General features: G+C 35.9%; 1 protein-coding gene across 22 annotated transcripts in view; it reads left to right on the plus strand.

Annotated features, from left to right (window-relative positions):
• The window catches only part of LOC136885226 (leukocyte elastase inhibitor), a 263,118-nt gene that overhangs the window by 93,843 nt on the left and 144,276 nt on the right, over nt 1-24,999 (plus strand). For all 22 annotated transcript variants that reach the window (XR_010861510.2, XR_010861511.2, XM_067157691.2 and 19 more), the window contains exon 7: nt 169-310. Coding sequence is in view for 20 of the 22 variants with exons in the window: in XM_067157691.2 (XP_067013792.1) it covers nt 169-310 (142 nt within the window). In the remaining 2 variants the exon portion in view is untranslated. The remainder of the gene's footprint in view (nt 1-168; nt 311-24,999) is intronic.

Below are 24,999 nucleotides of genomic sequence, written 5' to 3' on the forward strand. Positions count from 1 at the left end.
TCTGTAAAAAAAAAAGTAGGAATTAACAATTTTCATTTGTATTTTAAAATAAACATCCTAATAATTATATCTATTTTCTTAATTTCTTTTTTTTTTTGTGAATAAATAAATACATAAATAAATAAATACTATTATCCTTGAAAATGTGTTTATTGTGATGTTTTCTAGCTGGGGATGACAGACATGTTTGATGAGGAGGCAGCAGACTTCTCTGGCATCAGCAAGGTGGAGGGTCTCTTTGTGAGCAAGGTTCTACAAAAGGCCTTCATTGAGGTGAATGAGGAGGGAAGTGAAGCTGCTGCAGCGACTGGTAAGTACACCAGACTTCATCACAGTTGTAATCAGAACTGCCAGCAAAGAAATGTTCTTACTTTACTTGCAATATATTAATTTAAATTCAGTTTTGATGTTCGAATGACAGGAATCAGAGAGCACAAATGTAAATAGATGCTAGCTTATTGTGCAGTCATACTTACAACACTTTTGTTAAAATTCCTATGATTCCCTCCTCTGCGAGAGGAAAGTAACCCTGATTTTGATGTGAATTTATGAACTAGTGGAGTCTTGTTGTAATTGAATAATAATATCCTTTCTTATTTATCAAATTATTTTTCTTGCTAGCAGTTCAAACTTCATTGTCTTGTGTGATCTAGTTTTTATGTATGCACTTGATTCTGGTTATTTGGACATGCAATAAGATTGAATGTTTAGGCTGACTGTAAATCTGAACTATCAATAATTTCAGGTTTACCTATAAATATAAAATGTCAAATACAGAAACAAGTGCTTACACTGCTTGATTGGTTTGCTTGATTTTGGCAGATGACAAAACTTCAAAAAGAAGAGCACAGTTATACTGTCTTCCCCCCCCCCCCCCTTTTTTTTTTAATCTGAGGGATATACAGTTACAATTCTTGAACATGTGAGCTTTTAGACATTTAATTTCTAAACATAGACATATTTATATATTTATTTATGTAATATTTTCTTGCAGTGCTCTTTCTTTCTCCATGTTTGCTAACAGAAATGTTTAATTTTTTCCTTACAATTACTGACATACTTGAGGATTCTTTTAAAATAAGCTACTTAACCATAACTAATAAGAAATTGTTCTCAACTGAAGAAAATGCATGATTTTACCTGAATCAGTTTGCTTTTACATAGTTGTATAAATGAAAGAAATAGAATTTTCTTCCATCTGATGGTTAATTATTACAGGTAAATTCATACTGAAGCTTGAAAATATACCTAGTTTTCTCTTTGATCATATTTTTCTGAGGCTTTTCTTAACTGTGATCTGCTTTTCTATTAATGAACTGGGTAGTGTATGTGTTAAAGTTAGATTTTAAATATTGTTTTGCTTGCTGTGTGATCTGTTTCTGTTGCACTTTTATTTTAATTCGTATGTAAGGTCTCTCCTTTTTATGTTTGTAAAGTTTATATTAGAAATACTTGTTCAAGCCTCTATGAAAGTAACTGGTAATTTGCATCAACAATAATTGCTTCCCTAATGTTTGTGTCATCTGCCAAATAGAAACTTTTTTTTCTGTGCTGACTGGTCAGTTTTTGTGTTTTTTTCCTAGAATGGGTAGTAGTTTTCCTTTGCCACTTAACAAGTGCAAATAATTTTTAGGTTTAAAGAAATGATCAACTAAACCGTCATTATACATTAGAACTCAAATTTATCAGGTGTGATCCGCATGCCTGAAAAATCCTTGAAAATTCATTAATGGAAGGAGTAATATAGCATATAGGGCATGTAAGGTATTTAAGAACAAATGTTTATGTTTGAAGGAGCAGAAGTATTCATGTGCACAGATCGCATGATCCTTTGTGATGTTGGACATAACTTGCGTAATAACAGCCTTTATGGAATCAGTCATATTGTGGGAATGGCAATATTAGTCTCCTGTTTAACGACGTCCTGCACAAACTTATCTACGGAATTTAGGTATGGCAATTTGTATGACCAGATGTTTAGTATGGTGTGATTATGCAGATTGTCTGCCATTCAGTCCTATGTCATCACAGCTTTGTCTGCTTGTGCAGTCATCCTGAAACACATGTGGCTTTCGAAACCATTTCCAGCATGTCAACAAAGCCAGTATCGTTCATCCGAAGATATGGGGCGGCATGACATGCTTCTTGCTACTCGTGACCCATAAAACTATCAGTTACAGAAAACTGAGCGTGCATAACTCTAGGGACATTAGAATAATTGGCAGGAACTACCTTTCATTTCTTGAGTTTATCTTTTGATTCTAATGTTTAAAATTTTTCATTAATCGCTTTTCTTAGAACAGCCATTGTTCTTGTGTGTGCACCGACGTGAACTGTCCTTTCATCACAACGTAGGACTTGCATTGAATGTCCTCAGGCACTTTTAGAAGAACGCTGTGATGTTCACATCGACTTTTTTTAAAAATCTTGAGCATCAAAACTCGGTGGAGCTTTTATCGTCTAGTAATTTGTTTCAATGACACAAAACAATTTAACAACATGAACTGTTTTTTTAACTGCATTCGCATATGATAGTCATTTTGACTCTTAAACAGTTAAAGGATAAGTCATTGTTTTCAGCGTCACCAAGAATATCGTGTTTATTATATTTTAGACTGAAAATGTCTCACAAGGAAGAGATGAAACATGTCCCTTTTTATAATAAAATAGAAAGGAATAATATTGTACAATATTGTAAAGGTGGAGTTACTCAGTTATTAAGACCTCCTGTCTTGTTGAGGTTGCCGCTACAGATTAATTATGAAATTTATTTCTTATGGTATGAAACACAGTGCAATAATTTCCTTATTAATATCCAACACTCCAATAAAGGCACAATTTGTTAAATGCTGAGGAGTACTCTGCCCATTCTATGGTTTTGTCTGTGTATGTGTTGTTTATATTTAATACTCTCTAAAAAGATGTGGCATTCTGCTTAAGTGTCTGTGCACTGTCCCTTTCGTCTTTTAGCACTCCGGCTGTCCAAGAGACGTTTGAATGTTCTTGGAATTTCTTGTAATGTTTTGGTGGATTATTCTATTTTTCTGCTTGAGGATTTTTAAATATGAGAACAATTGGGCCACTTGTAATGCCTGGGAAGCAGCCTATTATATGGAATTATCTGCCTGAAGAGAGCTTTTTGTGGTGTTTATAGCAGCTACCAATCTTATATTTTGCAGTACAATGCTATCATATCTTTTATGATTTGTCTAGGTATTTTTATTCTGTAAATTTCACGAGTGCTTAATAATATGTGCGAAATAAGAGTCTCTTAAGGTATCTTCGGATTGTGTGGTCCAGCCTCGTTTTTATAGCCACGATGCAAACCACCTTTGGGATACAAAATAGCAACTTCACTGTCTTCTATGGTATCATGGGAACTGATCCCAACCTTAATTGTATAGTGAGCAATTAGTGGTTGCAAAGAATAATAATAAGAAGAGCCAGGAATTGAATGAACTGAGGTAAATGTTGTACGTTATTTTAGTTGTAGTTTCCCGTTAATGCCGTATTGCTTTTTGTGCTCGTTAACAATAGTCGGAAATCGTTTATCCATCTTGTCTCTCTCAACTATATCTTTGTCATGTGAGTTCCTCACAGGTTTCAAAATATTGATTGATAACGATTTTTACTGAGCAATAGGTATAATATGGTACACTAATCCCTTATATAGACAATATACAGTATTTTTACACTACCTTTGTAGTCAATACAATTTTCATACAGCCTTGTGTTTTTGGCAGCCTCCAAATGGGAGAAGCAGAAATAATTGCATTTAAAATGCTGTGTGTGAAATTGCATTTGATGGTCATGGATGGTACTGTAGTGATACAGGATGAACAGATTTGAGTTTCCCCTGTGTACAGTCAGGACAGCTTGGGGCACGCAGACTGTACTCATGGCCAGACTGAAACCTGAGTTGGTCTTTACAAAATTTCATCAGTCACCGGTTAATAATATTACCAAAACAGAATGGCTTTAAAAAAAATTTTTACTCAGAAAGATCTTGGATTGGTTTCCTTCATTTAAGTAACGTTGTAAATGTTTGTACAGAGCTGTATGAAGTTTGCTGAGAAAGATTTCAAAGGGATTTTCTAGGGAAATTTTGTCATTGAAAACAGCTTCTACAGGCAGTGTACATTTTCGTCTTTGTTTCATATCTGAAATACTTCCCTGTTTGCTGAAATTTGTTCAGCATGTGTCTTAAACACTCGTTGTGGATAAAAATACTTACAAGCAAACTATGAAGGAGCTCATATTGAAACCTACCATGAAATTATGCTGTAATTATTATATCTTATAGGGAGCTTACTTACCAGAAATGAGCGGCGAGTTTTAACTAAAAGATCCTGAAAACGAACCTTGAATATGTCTTATGAAAGTAGTGAGTCTTGGTATTGCTACTTTCAGTTCCTGAACGTTCTAGTTAAAACTTAAAGCTAATGTTTCCTTATAGATGACTTTAGCAAAATGTTAAGGATAAGTTTCAGTATGAACTCATTCCCTTGTCAAGCCTATTATCAGACATAACTTTATAGCACGCTACGGTACATGTGCAGTTTAGCTCAGACCGATAATGCACTCAAGTTTTCACAAAGCATAGGATTACCACTTGTTGCCCGTGGCCTTGGTTGACATTGTCGCTGAACTGGATCACACCACGGGCACGGGCACTTTGTACTCCGTTCACCTGTTGTACCATGCCAGTGGTTCTGCTCATGAAGTTTGGTCATGTGTTGTAACACTAACTGGTATAATGTCCTAAGGTTTTCCTAAATGGCTAATTAAGAATAGCACATACATTCCATTATCTCTCTACACTTTCGAAAACAAGCAAAAGGGTGCTGAAAATAGAACTGTAGTACAATTAAGAAAATATCTTACCTCTTTTTTGAGTTTATCCAACAACAGTCATCCATGTCGTCTAAGGTAGCATTGATCCACGTTGCATCGGATAACAGATGTTCTGTTGTGTGATGTTTTTTAACAGAATAAACTGTGTGTTGTGTAAATCACCTAACAATTCATATGTTGAATTGATAATCCTTGTTATTTTATTTTGAATTCTTCCTACATCAGATTCAGACTAGCACTTAGGTAAAAAGTACTATTACATTATATGCGACTGTTACTGGTTGACAGTGAAATTTTCATAATATGAACATTGAGTGATAAATTACAGCAAGTATTATTTGTCTGATATTTTGATAGTCCTTAGTGTAGTTGTTGCAATGTCCACGAAGAAAAACTTCTGCAACCCATATGCTTTGTCAAAGAATTGTGAAATGGTCCACCTGACACCAATCATCAAATGATTATTTTAGATGGTATTTCTCTTTACATTACTCTACTGTTTGCCCTTTTTCTTGATTAATCAACTTCTTCAGGTTAGCTCTTATAGGTCTCAAACCTGGTGGTAAGATCTATGAAGTATCCTTGAGATGAGTTTGGTTCAAAGGTAATGATATCAAACTGCATATTACAAACAACACTAGACTTTTTTTTTTTTTTTTAAACCTACAACCTGTGTTCCAGTCTTTGACCAGGTCAGGGATGTAATGAATGAACCATATATAGGCTATTACTACTATGGGATCGTCACTCCCAAAGTGGTTTATGAATGACTGATAGATACTATGAAATGATAATGGAGTGTGTTGCTGGAATGAAAGATGACAGGGAAAACCGGAGTAACCGGAGAAAAACCTGTCCCACCTCTGCTTTGTCCAGCACAATTCTCACATAGAATGATGGGGATTTTAACCACGGTATCCAGCGGTGAGAGGCCGACGTGCTTCCATCTGACCCACGGAGGCTCTACTAGAGACCATGTGCCTCCTGAAAGGTGATATATGCCAGCAAGAGGGTTCTGGACTCTTATTTTAAGAGTTATTTGTCTATAGACACGAAAAGCCATCCAGGAGCCCTAATAATTATACATTTTGTGGCCATATTCTTTCAAGTTTCAAAAAAGAAGAAAACACATACTGTACTAAGATTTCATTATTCTTATGGTTTTGTATATATTTGTAATGGTATTTCTATATAGCCTAAACTTGGTTCTTTTACAGTTAATATATCCCATTTGATTTAAGGAATGTTCTGCATTGTTTTTCTCTGACTATAATGTACATTTCTAGCAAATAATTTGACATTCTGGGAGACTGCAGTGCAAAACGAGAAACGGATAATTTTCCATTATGTGGAACTTCCGAGTTAGTTGGCCATGCAGTTAGGGGCGCATGGTGGTGAGCCTGCATCTGGGAGATAGTGGATTCAAATCCCACTGTCGGCAGCCCTGAAGATGGTTTTCTGTGGTTTCCCATTTTCACACCAGGCAAATGCTGGAGCTGTACCTTAAGGCCACAGCTGCTTTCTTCCAACTCCTAGGCCTTTCCTATCCCATTGTTGCCATGCCACGACTGCTTTTTTCAGACTCCTAGGCCTTTCCTATCCCATTGTCGCCATAAGACTTATCTGTGTCGGTGCGACGTAAAGCCACTAGCAAAAAAAAAAAAAAAAAAAGGTAATATTTATATAATTAAACTTTGCAAATATGATTTATGCCAGGGAGGGCCTTAGCAATATTTTAAAACTTATAGAAGTGGCTTAAAAGGTATGCCATTCACTTTAATAAACTAATGTTTTATACTATTCACACTTGCAAAACCCAAGCTTTTGTTTAAATTGTGAAATTCGTCAGTGATTTCCTTAGATCTTCCAAATCTCCAGGCTTTTATGGAAAATTATTCTTATGTTTCCTTCAGGTGAAAGGTCACATGGCATGAAAATTCATACTACCTTTGGGGCCTATCTGTTGTGCCCCACCGTCCAATACATTTCTTGCTGCGAGATTAAATTGATGTCCTCTAAGAATGGACTGTTTTGTAACTCAAGTAACAGTACATTTTGCAGCATTCAAGACCTGAATCTCTTATAATTGTTCAAAAAATAAATAAATACAGGCGTACAATCTTTCCACTCTACTTAGGAACATATAAGTCATGTTGCATTAAAACACAAGAAAGATTTGATTCATTGCAGTCACGGCAGACTTGATCCGTCGCTCTTCTTTACTGGCCTTGACAGATGGGTCTCTGCACTCTAATCAGAGTACAGTAGTTTCATGGCTCGACTCGTGGCACTGGCCGGTAGTTGAGCGGTAGAAACAATTACTCCTTTGTAGAAAATGTAATTGACTTTGATTACCAATTTACCTTAATTTAGATATATGGATTGTTACATTGCTTGATATTGTTAAAATTAATTGTATAGGCTACCTATTTTCTTTATATACCAAGATAATGTCTAGTGAAATTGCTAAGAGATGGAGCACTCCTGCTGGCATTCCTTAAATGTGAGTAATAACAGCAATCACTTTTGTTATGCATAGTGTAGTATTTAGATACATAGTAGAACTTGCAACTAGGATTTTGTTCAGTATGTTTTTGTGAAATTAGGAAAGTCATGGTCTTGAGATTAAGCATAGTTGTTCAGTTACTTTTAAATTTCTTCTAGTGCTACAGTAAGGAATGGAGTGTGATCAAAAATAATATTTTTACTTTTTGTACCAAAATATTCAGCAGAGCTTCTGGAAGAAAATGGTGTGTGGATAACAGAAATGTGTCAACTCAAATCTTTTTTTAATTCCCTGTAGAAAGTACAGTTTTTCAGTGTCATGAAGTTTTATTTGTACATTTGTCAGTTCTTCATACTTGTAAAGTATTGTTCAATCGAGTTACTTTCACATGCAATCTGTTTATAGTTCTTTGAATTTCCTCATTATTTGATTCATCAGTCTGAGTGGATGTCTTGTTTATGCCTGCAGGGTGTATCCGTGATGTTACAAACTTTCAGGGATGATGGAGGGCAGCAGATGGATCAATTTGAGATAAGGAACAGTAGTCCGGAAACGTTTGAGTGAAAAGTTAAGCAAAATTCCACTCCTTTAAGTCCGTTTACTTGCACAAGTTTCACAAGCTGCTTCGTTTACAACAAATGTTCGAAATGCGTCAGTGCAGTCATGGCATCATTGCACAAAGTTCTGACACCCCGGCATCTGTTAAGAATTGATCTAATATCTAGCATGCTTAGTGAAAGACAATTTGAAGTGTTTCTAGGCAACACTAAAAGCCACAAACGAAAACTAAATAATGGTCTACCACAGGGGTCTGTCTTAGCACCAATGCTATTCAATTTGTACATTCATGACGTACCAAATTCAACATCAAATAAGTTCATATATGCTGATGACATTGCATTGGTAGCACAGAGTAATAACTTTGAAGACGGTGAACAAATTCTGACGGACGTTAAATAACTTGATCAATAACTTTTGACTCAAATGTTTCCCGACTACAGTTCCTTATCTCATATTATTGATCCATTTGCCATCCTTCATCATCCCTGAAAGTTTATAACAACGGATACACCCTGTATATAAACTTCAGATTCAAAGAAGCCTGTACCTTCACTATTGCATATTGAACAGCTTGCATCAGTGTTTTGAAAATTATAAGCAGCTTCAGCTCTTTTGCATTTCTTGGGTGAGGGTAATGTGGTTTTAGCAATTGTTCTTCAGGGACTCTTGGTACTAATCACCTTATAACTAGGATAGTTGTTCGTATATTCAGTGTCTGCGTAACTGTGTCTCATATACATCAAAGTTGGCCTGGAAACTAATCAGTTAATTTTCTGAAATCTTGCATTCTACTCTGTGTGCCTTTAATTTATGCCTACAAACTGACGGCATTAGGTTTCGTCCACTTTCTATAAATTTCCTTCAGTGTTCTAGTATTGTGAGGGAAAGTACAGCAGACATATTTGATGTGATCTACTTGTATTATAATGTTCTTTGCCTAGTATTGTATCTTCATGCAACTGTACACTAAAAATGCCTTTGAAATGCTATTACTCTTATCTATCAACTTTAAAAATTGTTTAGGATGATTTGTTGCCTTGACACAAGCATTCTGCAGGGTACTAATTATGTAATGTGGCACTTTAATAGTAGCACATAAATTTCATTCTAAAATTGCTTTGACCTTGATGGCATTGCTTTGTGTATTTGTGTATCAGTTCCAATAATTCAGAGATAATGAAGTTAGGGACCACCAGAACTGTAATAAATATCATCAGAACCACTCTGATGCAGGCAGTAGCCTATACATTAACCTACTTCGAGAATGTCTATTGTTACAGGTGCATTATCCTTGTTAATAGCGACAATGTTAGTAGAGCAGTGGAACCTATTTCTCCTCACCATACCAATAAGCTGCGTGCAGTAATGCAATTCCATGTCTGATCCTCGTGAGCAAGCTTTGCAATGTTTGAGAGTAATTGATAAGCTTATGGCGGTATTCACAACTACTGCTTGTAGTTCGTGTTATTTAGGTACACTGCCGGCCAAAAGTTTCCAGATAAGCATTGAACTGTTAAAGAATGGACCGAGATTGAAAGAAAACAACATACCTATGCAAAGAATTGACAAATATATATTCTAAAACTAATATTTTACAATAATACTATGTTTTTACATTACATCTGAGTAAGAAATACAGTATGAACCCATTTACTCCCACATATCACCAGAACACATCACACTCTCTTCTCATCAAAGGAACCCCACTTTGTTGCAAGTACACTTTTAACTATTCTCGGCATTCTCAGAACACATTTTTCTAACACTGATGCAGGTATACTTTGCCAGGCATTCTGCAAAATGTCCCACAGCTTTTTGATTGAAGGAGGCGCTTTTCGGACTTGCCGATCCAACAACTCAGCAGCTCAATTGCATTTAAGTCCAGGGTTTGGGGGGGACATTCCATTAGAAACAATTCCCCAGAGTTTTGTTTTGCAGATAATTCATGCAATAGCAAGATGTGTGAGTGAGGTCATTGTCTTGTTGGAGGACAAACCCATGTTGCTGTCCAGATGGAAGAGCGTAATGAGATAGGATGGAATAGAAGCAGTTTTCATCCAGTGTTCCTTAAATTTGGTGCAGTCTACCAACTTCACTGAACAACCCCAAACTATCACAGAGCTCCCTCCATGTTTCACTGTAGGTGTTATACAGTAGGATACATTTTTTTCTGATGCTGAACGTTGAACATAAACTCATCACAGTTGCCCGAAAACCTTCGAAACTTGTTTACAGTAATATATTCTGTCATTAAACAACCATTAAACATATTCGTGTGGGTACATACGTTTTGTTGGGAAACTTGGGCCGACAGTGTATCTGGTTAAGAATCGCATGATCACATGAGCAAGAAAACACGACGGGGTAGGCCATATGTGTTGACTAATAAGGACCGTTGAGCATTAAAGAAGGTGCTATGGGAGGAAAAAAAAAACCCTCATGATATTACTTTATACTATCACTCATGAACTATTGCAATGCAGCTAGCACCATGACTGTGCGCTGGGGATATTCATGGACTGGGGTTCAAGGCTGAGACACCAAACCCTAAACTGCATATTTTGTCAGTGAATGCCAAGTTTTGTTGTGTAAAGAGTGCTGCGACTGGTCCGTAAACGACTGGAAACACATGATTTTGAATTATGAATCACGCTATACAATGTAGCAGTCTGATGGGAAGGCTTAGGTGTGGCGAATGATACATGTCAGTCTGTACAGTGACATTTGACTGAGATGGAGGTGTGGGGTACGGTGGGGGGAGGGGGAGGGGGTGCATGGAAGGGACTTCATCATCTCGTATTGCTATAGAACCAATAAACATGAAAGAGTTTAAGAACATTTTGACAAACCAGTTTGAAGACGGGCGCTGTATTCAGACGTTTCACTACTCCCTGCCATAAAGCAGGGTCTGTTCATAGGTGGTTTGTGGACCGTAAGCTTCCAGAAATGGACTGGACAGCCCAGACTTCCATGTTATCGAACACCTCTGGGATGAACTAGAACCGTGACTTCACTTCAGAACCCAGCAACACATATCACTACTTATGTTTTCTGCAGCGCTGTAGGAAGAATGGTCTGCTGTTCCCCCAGAGACATTCTGACACCTAGTTGACAGTCGGGGACCCACCCCCCCTATTAATGTCTACTACTGGGCCGTAAATCCAAAAAGAAAAGCACTTAGAGGACAGTTATGAGTAGGTGTACAGATTCTTTTGATCAGATAGTGCATGTATGGCATTTCTTTCACTCGTGCCAAGCTTCTTCGATCTTTCATGCATGATCTTTTGTAGTCAAGCCTTGTCCTCTCCTCATTCTGATTATATTAGTTGTGCATGTTTCATTTTCCTCGTTATTCATGGTCCTCTTACGTAGCCTGAACTTTCACTCTTGCACTTCCTCCCAGGATGGTATAAGGAGAGGTTGGTAAGCCCCTTAAAATAGTAATCACCACCTCAATCTCCTATTTACTATTCATAATAATTTCTTCTTCTGGCTCCTGGTGGTAAGTTATCTCATTTTCATCAGTGTGAACATTTACTTTATTACACTTGAAATTCATTAAGTTTGGTTTGACTAAGAGACAGCCGGAGGTGTACGCTGGAGAGGACAGTGCCAGAGTGCATCAGAAAAAATCTCTCTTTAACTTGAACAAAATATTTTTCTTCTTGACTTCAGCGGTTCACGGGCGCAGAAAGAGATCAGCTGCATTCGTGTATGATTTTGTGGCAGATCATCCATTCCTTATTTATGTGTCGTCTTCCAGTTCTGGAATGCCCCTTCTTGTTGGTCGAGTCGCCACTGTGGATGAATCACAACCTCCTCATCATCATGACGAACTCTGACGATTTGTAGTTTGTCTCATACTGTATATAGGGATACACGCAGAGTGTTGTGTAGCTTTTATATTAGTGAAATTTAATATTGTATTCACTCGAGTATAGCATGGAATCTATTTTTTGTTAAATGATTGTTATTCCATACGGAATTTAGTCTGTAATTAATCTTTCGTAAGAAACAATTGTTTGCATTTGCCAATGTGACCTTTGGTACTTCACCTTTTACTGTAAAATGATTAAGGTCAAGTATTCTAAACCACAATTAAACGGTACCTGATGTGGCATCAGAAGCCCCTTCCATTAACAATCAAGTAAGCAGCGCGTAACGTGTAATTTGATCAGTTTTCTGTTAATGGAAATTGGGAAAATTCCTTCAAAGATTTCAGTGTGCGATACCACTTTTCAAAGCTTATGTGAAGGGTGTTGGATAAAATAGTTTTTACAGGATTGCCTTGTTAAAAACCTTCAGCTAGATACCGTCATGTGCAGTTTGATACAGTGTGACAGCTGATTTCATTCTTACCAGCAGCCATGGACCACCTGGTCAGTTTTTATGCCATCTGGTACATTTAAACAAAACGTTAAAATTGACACTCGGGCAGCCTAAATGCAGTCGGAGAAAACAAATTCCTGCATGCGTTCATTGAGACTATATTATTGTTATTATTATTGTTATTATTATTGTTATTATTATTATTATTATTATTATTATTATTTCCGGCTCCTTGACTGGTCAGAATAATGGTCGTAAAGTCAGAGGGTGCTGGGTTCAATTCCTGGCCAGATCGGAGGTTGTAGTCTTAAAAGGGTTAATTACCTTGTCTCTGGGACTGAGTGTTCGAGCACCAGGTGAGTTGGCCATGCGGTAAGGGACGCACAGCTGTGAGCATGCATCTGGGAGATTGTGGGTTCAAACCCCACTGTCGGCAGCCCTGAAGATGGTTTTCCATGGTTTCCTATTTTCGCACCAGGCTGTACTTTAAGGCTGTGGCCGCTTCCTACTCCTAGCCTTTTCCTGTCCCATCGTCACCATAAGATTTATCTGTGTCGGTGTGCCGTAAAGCCAATTGTGGGAGAGGAAAAAAAACCAAAGTGCTTGGGCTCTCTCCAACATCCCTGCAACTCACATCATACACACTATCCTTCACAAGAGTAACACGCAGTTTCCTGTACATTGCAGATGCTGCCCACCCTCCTCAGAGTGTCTACCTTACAAGGGCTGCACCAGGAAATAGCCACACATGATATTATTATTATTATTATTATTATTATTATTATTATTATTATTATTATTATTATTATTGAAAAGTACATTCACTTTTATATTCTTGAAGTAATGTCCATTATATTTATTTGGTAGTGGTAGTTGCAATTTGTGACAATACTTGTGAATACAGGGTTCACGTTATAAGCAACCCATGCTATATATGTGTTTGAATACAATATATACGTTCATGTAAAACTGTGATGTTCTTAAGGTTTCAAAAACCTTGCAATGTCTTTTGTACTTCAGGGGTAGGTTTTTCTGCCTGTTGTGAATGGGAAGGTTGGTGAATCATGTTCATTAAATAGATGTTCCTTCCAATCTGTTTTCCTCCACTAATTGTTCTTATTCTCTCCTCAACCAAAGAAAAATTTTGTAATACGTCTTTGTTCTCTCACCCTTGCTGCAATGTCATATGAAAGCAGATAACTCTGTTCACATATCAAGTTCTTTTGGTTAACCAGATTTATTCACCATTCTTTGTGTGTACCAACATCTATCACGATTTGGGACTAATGAACTTACATGCTTGTCAGTATGGAGAACTAATGTAATGAAATTACAGTCTTTATCATTGTGTTCATAAAAGGTTTATGGTAACAGTTTACCTTATTTTATATTAGTTTAATTCTTTAACCTTACTCATAGTAATTTAAGTTACTAGAACATTTTTATATTGATGAATTTTCTGTTATTTATATTTGTTTATGTATTAATTCATATATTTCTCATGTGAGATGTTGAGGATTGTTGAGGTGAACTAGCTATGTGGATATTTACTAGTCCTGCTTGTAGAGACAGGACAATTTAGGAACTGTACAAATCTCATTCAACCCTCGATATTATAAGTAGTGTTTAGATATTATTATTATGCATATGGCATACACTGTTTACACATACACCGTATATACAACTGGAGTGAACCATTGAAACAATCAATGTAGCCTTAGGGATTTCACAGCAGGGAAAAAAAGAACCCTAGAGTTTTTGAGCAACAAACCATGTTGTCTGGTTGATTTAGATTCTCTTCAAGGCACTGAAGCTCTTCGCAGGAGATTAGAACGAGCAGGAGGGTGCTTGGTGTTAAATACTATCCACTCTTCAGTTTTAGTTTCTGCTAGTGAACATCGGTGCAGTCTGAACTGGTAGCGATCTTGATTTTAGGCACATGAAAACTACTTAAGTTGCTTGATGTATAGGGAGAGCTGTGGTCTATGATATTCTGTATATTTTTGGTTGTGCTGTGTAAATTGGAAAAAAAAAAAAAAAAAAAAAAAAAAAAAAAAGTAGTACAGCCTGAAATTCTTGATCTTTACTTTAGAAAATCTCTAGACTTAGGAGTAATTTGTTTTATTTTACTCAATACCAAATCTGTAATCAATCTTATCGAAAACCTCTTTTGTCCCTTAACACTGTGTAATTTTGTGAAGTGAACTGTATTGCTGTTATATTCTTCTTGCAAGTTTCAGAGCATATTTCCATTATGGTTTTATACAGTATTTCATTACTACAGCCTTTTGAATAATTCACGTTCATAATCATCTTCTCCTAAAGGTCATGTGGTGTTGATGCAACAGTTTTTATCTTCTTTCTGCTTCGGTTCTTGATCCTGTTGAGAATGTTATTTCATCCATTTTTGTTGGTCTCTCTCTGGTTTTCTTTCACAATATCTTGCCTGCAGTTGTGTTTGGAGCCTTATTTCTCTGAATTGTGTTTATTAGATGCTTGCATTGTTCGACTATGTTTAGATTTTCATTAGTTTTTCTTTTCAGTCAAAGAAGTTTTGGCCATTTTCCCCCAAACCCACATCTCCATTGCCTCCAGATGTTTGTGGTCTTTCTTTAACAACATCCAGGTCTTGCAGCCATATAGAAGCACCTTCCAGATGAAAGTCATAATGAATTTCTTTTGCATTTTGATGTTGAGTGACTTGATTAATGAGTAGCTCTCTTTTTTACTGAAATTCACATTTATCCACTGCTATTCTATTCCCGATTTCTGTGCTGCATCTGTTATCCTCTGTAATGACTCTACCTAAGTAACAGAAACTGTCAACCTGTTGAATTTTGTGATTTCTTTTCTCACTTCATTTCTTGGTGACCATGAGTTTGGTTTTACTTGCATTGATATTTATTTTGAAATCTTCTAGGGTAGTTGCGAGTGTGTTCAGATTTTTCTGTGTATCTTTCATTGTTGGATATTATATGTCATATACACATCTTCAGTTTATTAGACTCTTTCATCTGCATAGGTAATGGGCTATCTCCTCAGCTGCTTAATTCATACTCAGATATGTTCTTAAATTTTAAGAATATAGTATGATCTGGGAAAACTTAGATGATTTTCATGCAGTGTTTGATCCAGAAAAATCTAATAGTTCCCAGACAATTCGTTTATTACCCTTTATGAAGCCAAAATGTGCCAGAGCAAGTGCTGTGAAAAAGGCCTGTGGAATGCCACTCATTGAAGTCGAGAGCAAAGTTGGAAAGTCGAGTAGTTTCCCTGTGAAGGTTGATGTTCACCAGGGTTCAGTACTTAACCGTTATTTAATTTGGTCATAAACTATCCAAACAAACATCTCATGCATGAGTTACCATGGAGCATTTTGTAATCTTGGTTGGTGAAACAAGAGAGCAGGTGGAAGAGATTCTTGAGAGATGGAGGCTAACACTTGTGACCGAAAGACTGAGAATGAATAGTTCGAAGACAGATAATATTTAAATCAATGTTTGTAATCTACAAGGCATTGGCCCACGACGCATAGATTTCTTGGGACGATGAGCCCGTAAAGTTGGTAGATGGGTTCAAGCACTTTGGATCCAGCATCAACAGCAAGGCAACAGCTGATGCCGATATTAGACCTTGAAACCATGTCGGTTGGTTAAAGTGCTGAACAGTGATTGGCATGATGTAAGATAAAAGAATTCTTAACAAAAATCAAAGGCAAGGTTTGTAGTTCTGTGATAAGACTAGCAATGACATACAGTGCAAACACGTGGGCCAGGCAGGCCAAGCACATTGCTGAAATGAGAATGGCACATTCTTCAGTGGGTGAGACACGGGAAGATAAAATAAAAAATGACCACATTTCTGGCTCAATAGGAGTCCCTGTGATAACTGATAAAATGGACGAACAGTTGAAATGGTTTGTTTGGACACTTCCATCACAGAGACTAATTCGCCTTGCTAAGAGAAGTATCAAAAAACCACCTGCAAGAAGAAGGCCTAAAAAACATGTGAAGGGAGATCCTATGAAAGCCTTGAGAGGTACAGAAAACATACCTCTAGATTTGGTACACAACAGAAATGACTACTCCCTTCATATCTACAGATCTTGACAGGAGTAGTAGATTGAGTATTGAATTTTGATACACCTTGTATATGAGGGATTAATATACTGCATGATTTCTTCAGCACTTTTCTCCTTTGATGACCTTTTCCAAATTATCTTGTTAGCATTAATGTGGATTCAGCTCAGTTTTACAGCATCGAGATAATCACAAACACCGAACTGCCGAGCTAGAGGAATTAATCAAATACTGTTAAAATCTCCATTCTGGCCGGGAATCGAACCAAAGGCCATTACACTAACCATTCAGCCAAGGAATTGGACCATGATTTCTTCAGCACTGCTGTAATGATTTAAGACTGAGAGCATCCTAATTGTTTCTGAAAAGATTCCAAGAATATAGAAATCACACCATGAGAGCCTGTTAGACGTTCTATTACTTTTAGATGTTCCAGATAAAAAATTTTCTTGAAATACAAGATTGTTGGTTCACATACATTGTTCTTTCCAGCATTTACTACTTCTGGTTGATTTCTTCCAATTTCAAATATAATAGCTGTGTCTGTAATGAATCCATTTCTGGTGACTTTTATGCCAAGATATTATTAAACAAATAACTACAATTATTATACTTAATTGGTGAAAGATTACAATTATATAATTTTCACATTTGACAGGAAATGAAACAAGCTAACTTTGTTTTCAATGTTCACATTGATGTATTTCTATAAAGAAACCATTTTGTGGAATGTTAACCTTCACATTCTTCAACATTTCATATTTTTCATGAAGGTAAAATGATTAAATCAATGTTGAATACTTAAAGATATGTGCACATATTTTTCAGAAGTACTTGGCTTGCATGAGAATAATTTTGTTTTCTGTAGAATATCCTAGATGTTTTATCAGGGAGTTATTTGCATAATCTGGCTTCTCTACTTATTCAAAGTTAAAAAAAAAAAAAAAAAAAAAAAATGAATGGCAGCTAGTAAATTTTGGTTCATATTATATCTCTAGCATTGTAAGTTATGTTAAAACCAAGTTTTGTAGAATGTGCATATTACATGTAACAAGCTTTAACAGCTTCATTTTAGATAAAAACCCATATTGACTATAAAACCAAGTAGCGAATATTTACAAATAACTTAAATATTATATTTAAGTGGTGTGCCTATTCAGTACATATATAATTTATTAAATCTAGTATATTTCTTTCCCTGAGGGACATAATCAGGTAGAATAAATCATACAATATGTCAGATACAAAAATTACATTACTAGATTAGTAAGACAAATTAAGAACACTTTTATACACAAGAACATTTAAAATAAATTATTAGCAAACTTTGTTAAAGTTTCAAGTCATATAGACAATAAAATTAGTGTGAATTGTTCATTAAAATTCTTGATGATAAAGTTCATGGAAACTAACAGTTATATTTGTAAAATTGTAAGAGGAACATTGTTGTGAATAAAAATCTTTGATTTAAAATATTTTTTGATAGAGGATCCTTAAGATCTTTGATTGATATTCCTTTAAATTGTATTTAAGAATGAACGCTTCAGAATTAAGTCAACACTTGGCCGAAGCAGTAAAGTTATTTGTAAAACTGGATAATGTTAACATTACTGCTTCGACCCCGTGTTGACGTGGAATCTTCAAGCATTCATTCTTAAATACAATTTAAAGGAATGCGTATCAAAGATCTTCCGGATCTTTCATCAAGAAATATTTTTTATCAAAGGATTTTACATTTACAACAATGTTCATCTTATGATTTTACGAATACAACTGTTAGTTTCCATGAACTTTATCATCAAGAATTTTAATGAACAATCCACACCAATTTTATTTACTATATGACTTGAAACTTGAACAAAGTTTGATGATGCTTGATGTTTAAAGGGGCCTAAACATCTAAGGTCACCGACCTAGTGGTAACAAAGTTTGCTAATAATTTATTGTATTTTAAATGTTCGTGTATATAAAAGGTTTTTTAATTTGTCTTACCAATTTACTGTAATAACGTCATTTTTGATCTGATATATTGTGTGATTTATCCTAGCTGATGTCCCTTAAGGAGAGAAATATGTACTAAGATTTAATAAATTATATATTTAATGAGTAGACAGAACTCTTAAATATAATGTTATTCTTAAATATTTGCTACTGGAATGTATGTATTGTTAAGGCGACTTGGAACCGTAAAAAATGAAAAAATGACACATTTTTAGATTTTATCCCATAAAGAAATCAATTTTCTAATTACCTTGCCATATTTTAAATTTAGAAACAGGTTTTTGATGTTTAATCTTTCCATATTTCATTGATCAGTTTCTTTCAGTCTCATAAGATTGTTTTTTTTTAACCCACCATCTTCATTCTTCCAGAAATAGGATTTCCTACTTTTTGCTTTAGTTATTGTTAGGAAGTGCTGATCCAATTAGCATCTTGAAGCAACAGTCATTACTGCCAACTATTACATACTTCAGTTACCATGACGGATTACATTTTTTTAAACATAATTAGTACAAGTCCTAATACATTTGTTTTGTTTTCTGCTGTGCAGTTAGTGCCATAGATTTTTCTACTAGTTTTTCCTATTCTGCAATCTCTTAATTTTTTAGTAACTCTTTTATAAAGTTGAATTGATATTTATCTCTTTCTCAGGGCATATTATTATTATTGGTCTTGTGTACTTGCTACTTAATTTTATAAATACAATTAAAATAATTCTGCTAGTTTTAATCTTTTCATGACTTGCAAATTTCACGATTCATATGTTTTTATTGTTTTTGTCAAGCATATTTAATATTTTACAGTTGGACATGTCTAGAAAAGGTCATTTGATTCCACTCTTTGCGAATGTGTAGATGTAACAATTATCACCAAGTTGGGGGAAAATATGGCGATGCTTAGTGTTCATCAGATACTCAATTGGTTTGCTTTATTATGCCTTATAGTGTTATACTGACCTGCGAGACAGTTGCCCTTCTGTTCTTACAAAGCAGGTTTAATCCCAACTCAGGTCATTGGTATTTCAGGGTACAAAAATGGGACTTTATAGGTTTCTGGGATGTTAAGAAACTCTTGCAAGACTAACTTCCAACACTTCAATGTCTTTTCAAATCTGTAGCAATTTGAAGGCATGTAAAACAAATAGCCTAAGCTTCAAAAAGCACTTGTCTGGTAAATGTTGGTCATGGTATGTCGATCACTGTTGTTGGGAAAGATTATAAATTGTTATAAACAAACTATTGTTTCTTTCATGAACTTGACAATTCTGCTTGGAGCTGTGCGTAGTTTCTTAACTAAAATTGTGAGCTTTACATTAGTGGAACTAGCTCTTGCCAAGTGCGTGGTATATTACGTCATTGGCTCGTGTGGAAAAATCAGTGTACTTATAACATTAATAAGTGCCTCAGATCTCGAAGTTTTTATTGATATTACACTATAATTTTGTAAATTTAAAGATACACTTTGGATGACTTCAATAGTTTTCTATGTGTTTTGTGCTTGAAGGACAATAAACTTCTATAGAATTGAATGCTCTGTATTAATTTGCCCATTGCTAAAAATTGAATATTCATTTTAAATTAATTGTACGTTGCTGATCATTTCCTCTCTCACGAGGAAATTAGCACGAGTTGAGATTGGAGTTGAGCTGCTATTTATGTGAAGAATTTCTTTTTTAAGCATGTAAATTTGACATTACACTGATACCCTTTCCATTATTCTTCTTTACAATAAGGCCTGCTAGGGACGATGTCAGTTTCAATTCATCCTTGTTTCCTCTTCCATTCTTTCTTGTATTCCTTGATCATTGCACTGTGTTTTATTCTTCTCTCCTCAGACCACTTTGGACTGGGTTTTTCATTCTTCCTTGGAATCATTCCATTCTTAAAACTTTCTTTTTAAAACTCTCTCTATATTTTCCTCTTAATCTTATTCGATTTCTTTCTAAATCTTTCTTCAACTCTTGTATCCAGCTTGTCGGCTTTTTTTTTTTTACTTTTTCATTACATTATTTTGTATCATTTTTATAAAAATTTTATTGCACGTTTCTCTCCATATTTTGACAAGTTCAAAAGGATGAGCGCATGGTATTGTACACTCAGCTCCACAAAAAGTTGTTTTACCAACAAAATATTTGATACATTCTCAAAACTCGAGGATATTCATAAATTCGTAACCTGAGGATAGCCGATGGCCGAAGAGAAGATGCCTGGAATCCTACCATCAGCGCAGTGTGTTCATGTTTCAAATAAGAGGATTTTGAAACGGTAATCATCTGCGACAGCTATCTTTTTGTGCGGTTGAGTATACAAGTTCCTCACAGGTGAATTTTTTCAGAAACAGTTGAACCTATAAGTATGTTGTGGGTATCTGTGGAGTTTGTGTCTACATGGGAAATTAATTATATTTTGACAATAATTAAAATTAAGTCTGATAAAATATTAAATGCAAGGAACATAGTGATTATACGTATTTAGCCATTTGTGTTTTACATATAAATCCCCTCTCGTGTAATGAATATGTCCAGAATTGTCGCTTTTCCCCTCAGTTGAACAAAATAATATAGCTTGTCTCTACTAACTAGGCATCAGATGATGTCAAAATAAGAACATTAATTTTTGGATTTCATCAGAATATTCTTGGGCCGTTAATCTACATTAATTTTATAAATGTGAAATACTGCTCACTCGTCACAGTATCTTAGGACCACCAAACAGTTGGGTAAATTTGACACAGAAGTTCCTCTTGTGTCATAAGTAACATCTGAGAAACATTTAAAAAAAAAAAAAATTAATAACCTTTAAATTGTAAAAATAATCGGTAAAAGTAGGACAGATTGCCAATTCTTTGGAACGATAGGTCGCAGGCTGCTAAGATAATTTGTACGCTATTTGGTAGCATTTGGGTTGCTATAATAGTTCATTGTTATGCCGCTTGGTAGTGTTCTGATCTCCTGAAATAGCTTTCCGTATTGTGACAACATTGAGATGTAGCAGTTGGCAACTATGTTTGTAATACCAGTATAAATGGTCCTTTCTCGGAAATTATAAATTTTCCAGCTAACTCGTTCCTGGTTGCCAGCGTTTCGCCCCAGTGTGCTAAGCTGGGCTCATCAGTTGGTTCTCCCTGCTTTCTTAATGTAGCAGACAAGCGTAGCCAAGAGGTTAGAGCTAGTGTAGTAATCAACGTATTTTAAAAGTGTGTAGGTTTAAGCTGCAGTCTTTAACACTGACGAGCAAGGTCGAGTACTACGTTTGGTGAACTGACAGCAGGCAGTGAGTTGTTTGGTTTCATAAAATATATATATATAAAATTGTTGACTCTCTGAGAGACTACACCTAACATCTTCATTTGAATTAAGGCACTACGAAGTTACTGTTGCACTCTACATACTTACAGGGACATTGATATATTCACTAATTTTTGGTAGAAATCCGTTATAGTGTATTACTGTACTATTCATAATAATTAAGATAGTAACTTTTACATTTCTCTCTGCCTATAAAGAACGAAGTATTTTGTTTGGGCAGAGTTTAATTTTGCATCCGTCTAGTTTTTCTCTTACGTCTGTCATACAAAATACGAAAATGAAAAGATTTATCGTGGTTATTCAAACCATTTCACTTTGGCCTTCTCTTTTATTTTCTGACTTGGTGGCATGTACATAATTATGCACATGGGTATCTGTGTTCACTTGTGCTGTCCGGGACTGTATGAGAAGACTACAAACCACAAAAGGACACCAGTCCTTGCATGACGGTGGCGTTACGAATGTTTCGTAAAATATGCACTTGATTCGTCTCGTGATGTCCAGTGCACTCGCTATATAAAGAAATGTGGCCAGTAAACTCTTAACTATCAGTGATATAAGTAACAATTTGAACAATCAGTCTTCAGGAAATTGCCAGTGTATATTGATTGCATGAGAATTATGATGTTTGTATTTTCGAATGATACCGTAGTCTTTTAAAATCTGTTCAATTTTCTCTTATCTTGTCCTTCTCTATGATTAGCTTTCCTAATAATGAAACCAAGAATTTTCTGCAAGTAATGAAGACTTCTGGATAGAATTTTGTACAATTTTATACCTAAATTACAAATAGAAACAATTGACCATGATGTTTGTAGGTACAGATCTCTCTCTTTTCACTCCTGTTAGAACTCTGAGACAGCCTTGAGCGATATGCTTCACTGTTACTTTCTCAGCGCTGCAGTCGCAACATGGTGAAGATCTTTTCCGTTTGTACAGATCTCCAAATGTCACGTGATTGATCTAAATCAGAGTTAATTTTGTGCAGATCTTTTGAAGTTCTTCAAAGCCAGACATCGTTTCTGTGATGGGCAGAATTTCAGAAAACTCTCCATTCCTGTGACCACTGCTCTCGGAGATTAAAACTGGTAGCTACATGATTCTCTGTCCTACAAACGGGCGAATGTCTAGGATCGAAGCCCATCAGTATGTAGGTGATCAGTATCAGCATGAATGGGCAGTTCGTTGTTATTTAAAATTTTAAAAGTGTTTCTTTGTCAGTGTGTTGCGTCTCCGTTGGTGTGTTGGAGGAATGTGGCTTAGTATTGGAAGCCACTGAGTTGACCTGATTGTTCTCGAAATCATGAACAGGGATATAATTTTCTCAGAGAATCCATAGTAAGAAGGTAAATTTTGTATTTTATTTCAAAATTATTAAAGTACCTTTACACGCGTTTCGCATTTCGTCGAGGCTTTATCAAAAGTCTTCATTTTACTGTGTGTTGGCTAACTACGAAAGGTGCAGAACATCAACTAACTGTACGAGTCATGGAAACGACTGTAAGGTATTGACCTGGTCAGCCGACGCCACACGATTGTATTGTCTTTCCACCGTAGCCATAAAGGGTGTGGCGTTGTACCAATCATGGAGAAAAATGCTCACAAGAAGACTACGAATGTGTGGACATTTACTGTGAAGAGAGAGAAATAATTGCAAACCTCAGCAACATGGTAGAATTTGTGAGAAAGTCCCAAAATGTGGCCTAAGCAGTGATACGCTGAAATACTACCTGACGACATGAAGATAATAAATATTTGTAGCTGAACTATCAGGCTATGCGAGGAGTAACATAACCACGATACTTATTCGAAAATTGTTGTCCATAGATATTGTTACTGATTTACACTCAGACATATTAAATTTTTGCAAGACACTTGTCAAATAGTTTGATCAGTGTACAGACAGTTCATTTTTTCAATGCACATACCTAGGTATTGAAGTTTATTGGATCCTTCATTTTAAAATTTAGGCTCCAAAACTTTCCCAGTTTGTTAACTTCTGGACGACTTCCAGGTAGATGGATCCTATCTAAAAGCAGTTCGGGACAGACAAGAAGAGGCAATAAATTGTGTATGTGATTCACATGACTGTTATTTTGTATGAGGGCTATTTTTTTCAACCTCCGATCGGTCGCGAAATAGTGAGAAACCGATGAAGTCTTGTACAGATGTGTTGCGCAGTATATCTAGTATGCCTGTCGACCGCACCACGACACACTTGTCAGTTCTGAGCGCGCAGTGAGCATGTACGCATGCCTAGCACAATAGTCTCCTGCCAGGTGTGTAGTGCATCCTGCCATTCGATTTCTTCATGCAATGCAGCCGAAATTCACCGACAAATGAGTAATGTGTACGGTGAAACGTTCATGAGTGATAGTGAAGTCGGCAATTTGCAGGAATTTTGAAGCAGGACGTACAGACGTTCATGATACAGGCGGTCAGGGAAGAAGCGAGTGTCAACCGATGATCTTGTTAAGCGAGTGGATCAGGCAATTCGAGAAAATTGCATTGCACCCCTCAGCATGAAGAAATCGAATGACAGAACGCACTTCACATTTGGCGGGAGACTCCTAGGCATGTTTACGTACTCGCTGCGGGCTCAGATCTAACAAGCAGGATTGCGAACAGGCAAAAATGTTTCGTACTAAATTTTCCCCTAAAAAGGTACTAGATTATGGGGAAAATGATTTTTTTTTTTTACAATGGAGTAGGATTATTCATAAAGGTAGTATAGAAATCAAAGTATACTTACTAAAAATACACATTTATTATATGAGAAATCAGAAGTTACTGGTTTTGATATCAATGATGGTAAGCAGCAATGTTGCAGTTCGTCACCACCATCGTAATATTTCCAGTTCAAGCTGAGTACGAGTTGATAGTCATTTGTGTTTAGAATATGAACACTATGAATATTCTCACGCATTTCAGTTCAACATTCACATCACTTCATCCACTATCCAAAAGTTGGCTATCTTTTAGAATATATTCAAATGCAATTCACATCTTGAATTTCTCTTATCCTTGGAAAACATTGCCAAAGCAATAAACTGTTTTCAAATGTGAAAATTTTGAGCAGATGGATGTTTTAGTTTCTCCTTTGTTAGGAGCCCATTCAGCATAAAGGATTCGAGTTTGTTTCTCAATTTGGTCTTGTATAAAGTAACAGCAGAAAAAACTTTCTGTTGCAGCAAGAATGTGGTATACACAGCACTGCCTTCACACAGTTCTTCAAATTTGGAAAAATGTACTCGCCTACAGGATTTTTCATTTCAAAAGCAAAGTTCCAAAATTTCATATTCTTAGTTTTCTTTCAACGATTCTGTGGAACTTGTTTAAGAAGGAACTTTCCACCGTCGACT

The sequence above is a fragment of the Anabrus simplex genome, chromosome 14 (assembly GCF_040414725.1).
Source record: "Anabrus simplex isolate iqAnaSimp1 chromosome 14, ASM4041472v1, whole genome shotgun sequence".
In the NCBI taxonomy this organism is placed as follows: domain Eukaryota; kingdom Metazoa; phylum Arthropoda; class Insecta; order Orthoptera; family Tettigoniidae; genus Anabrus; species Anabrus simplex.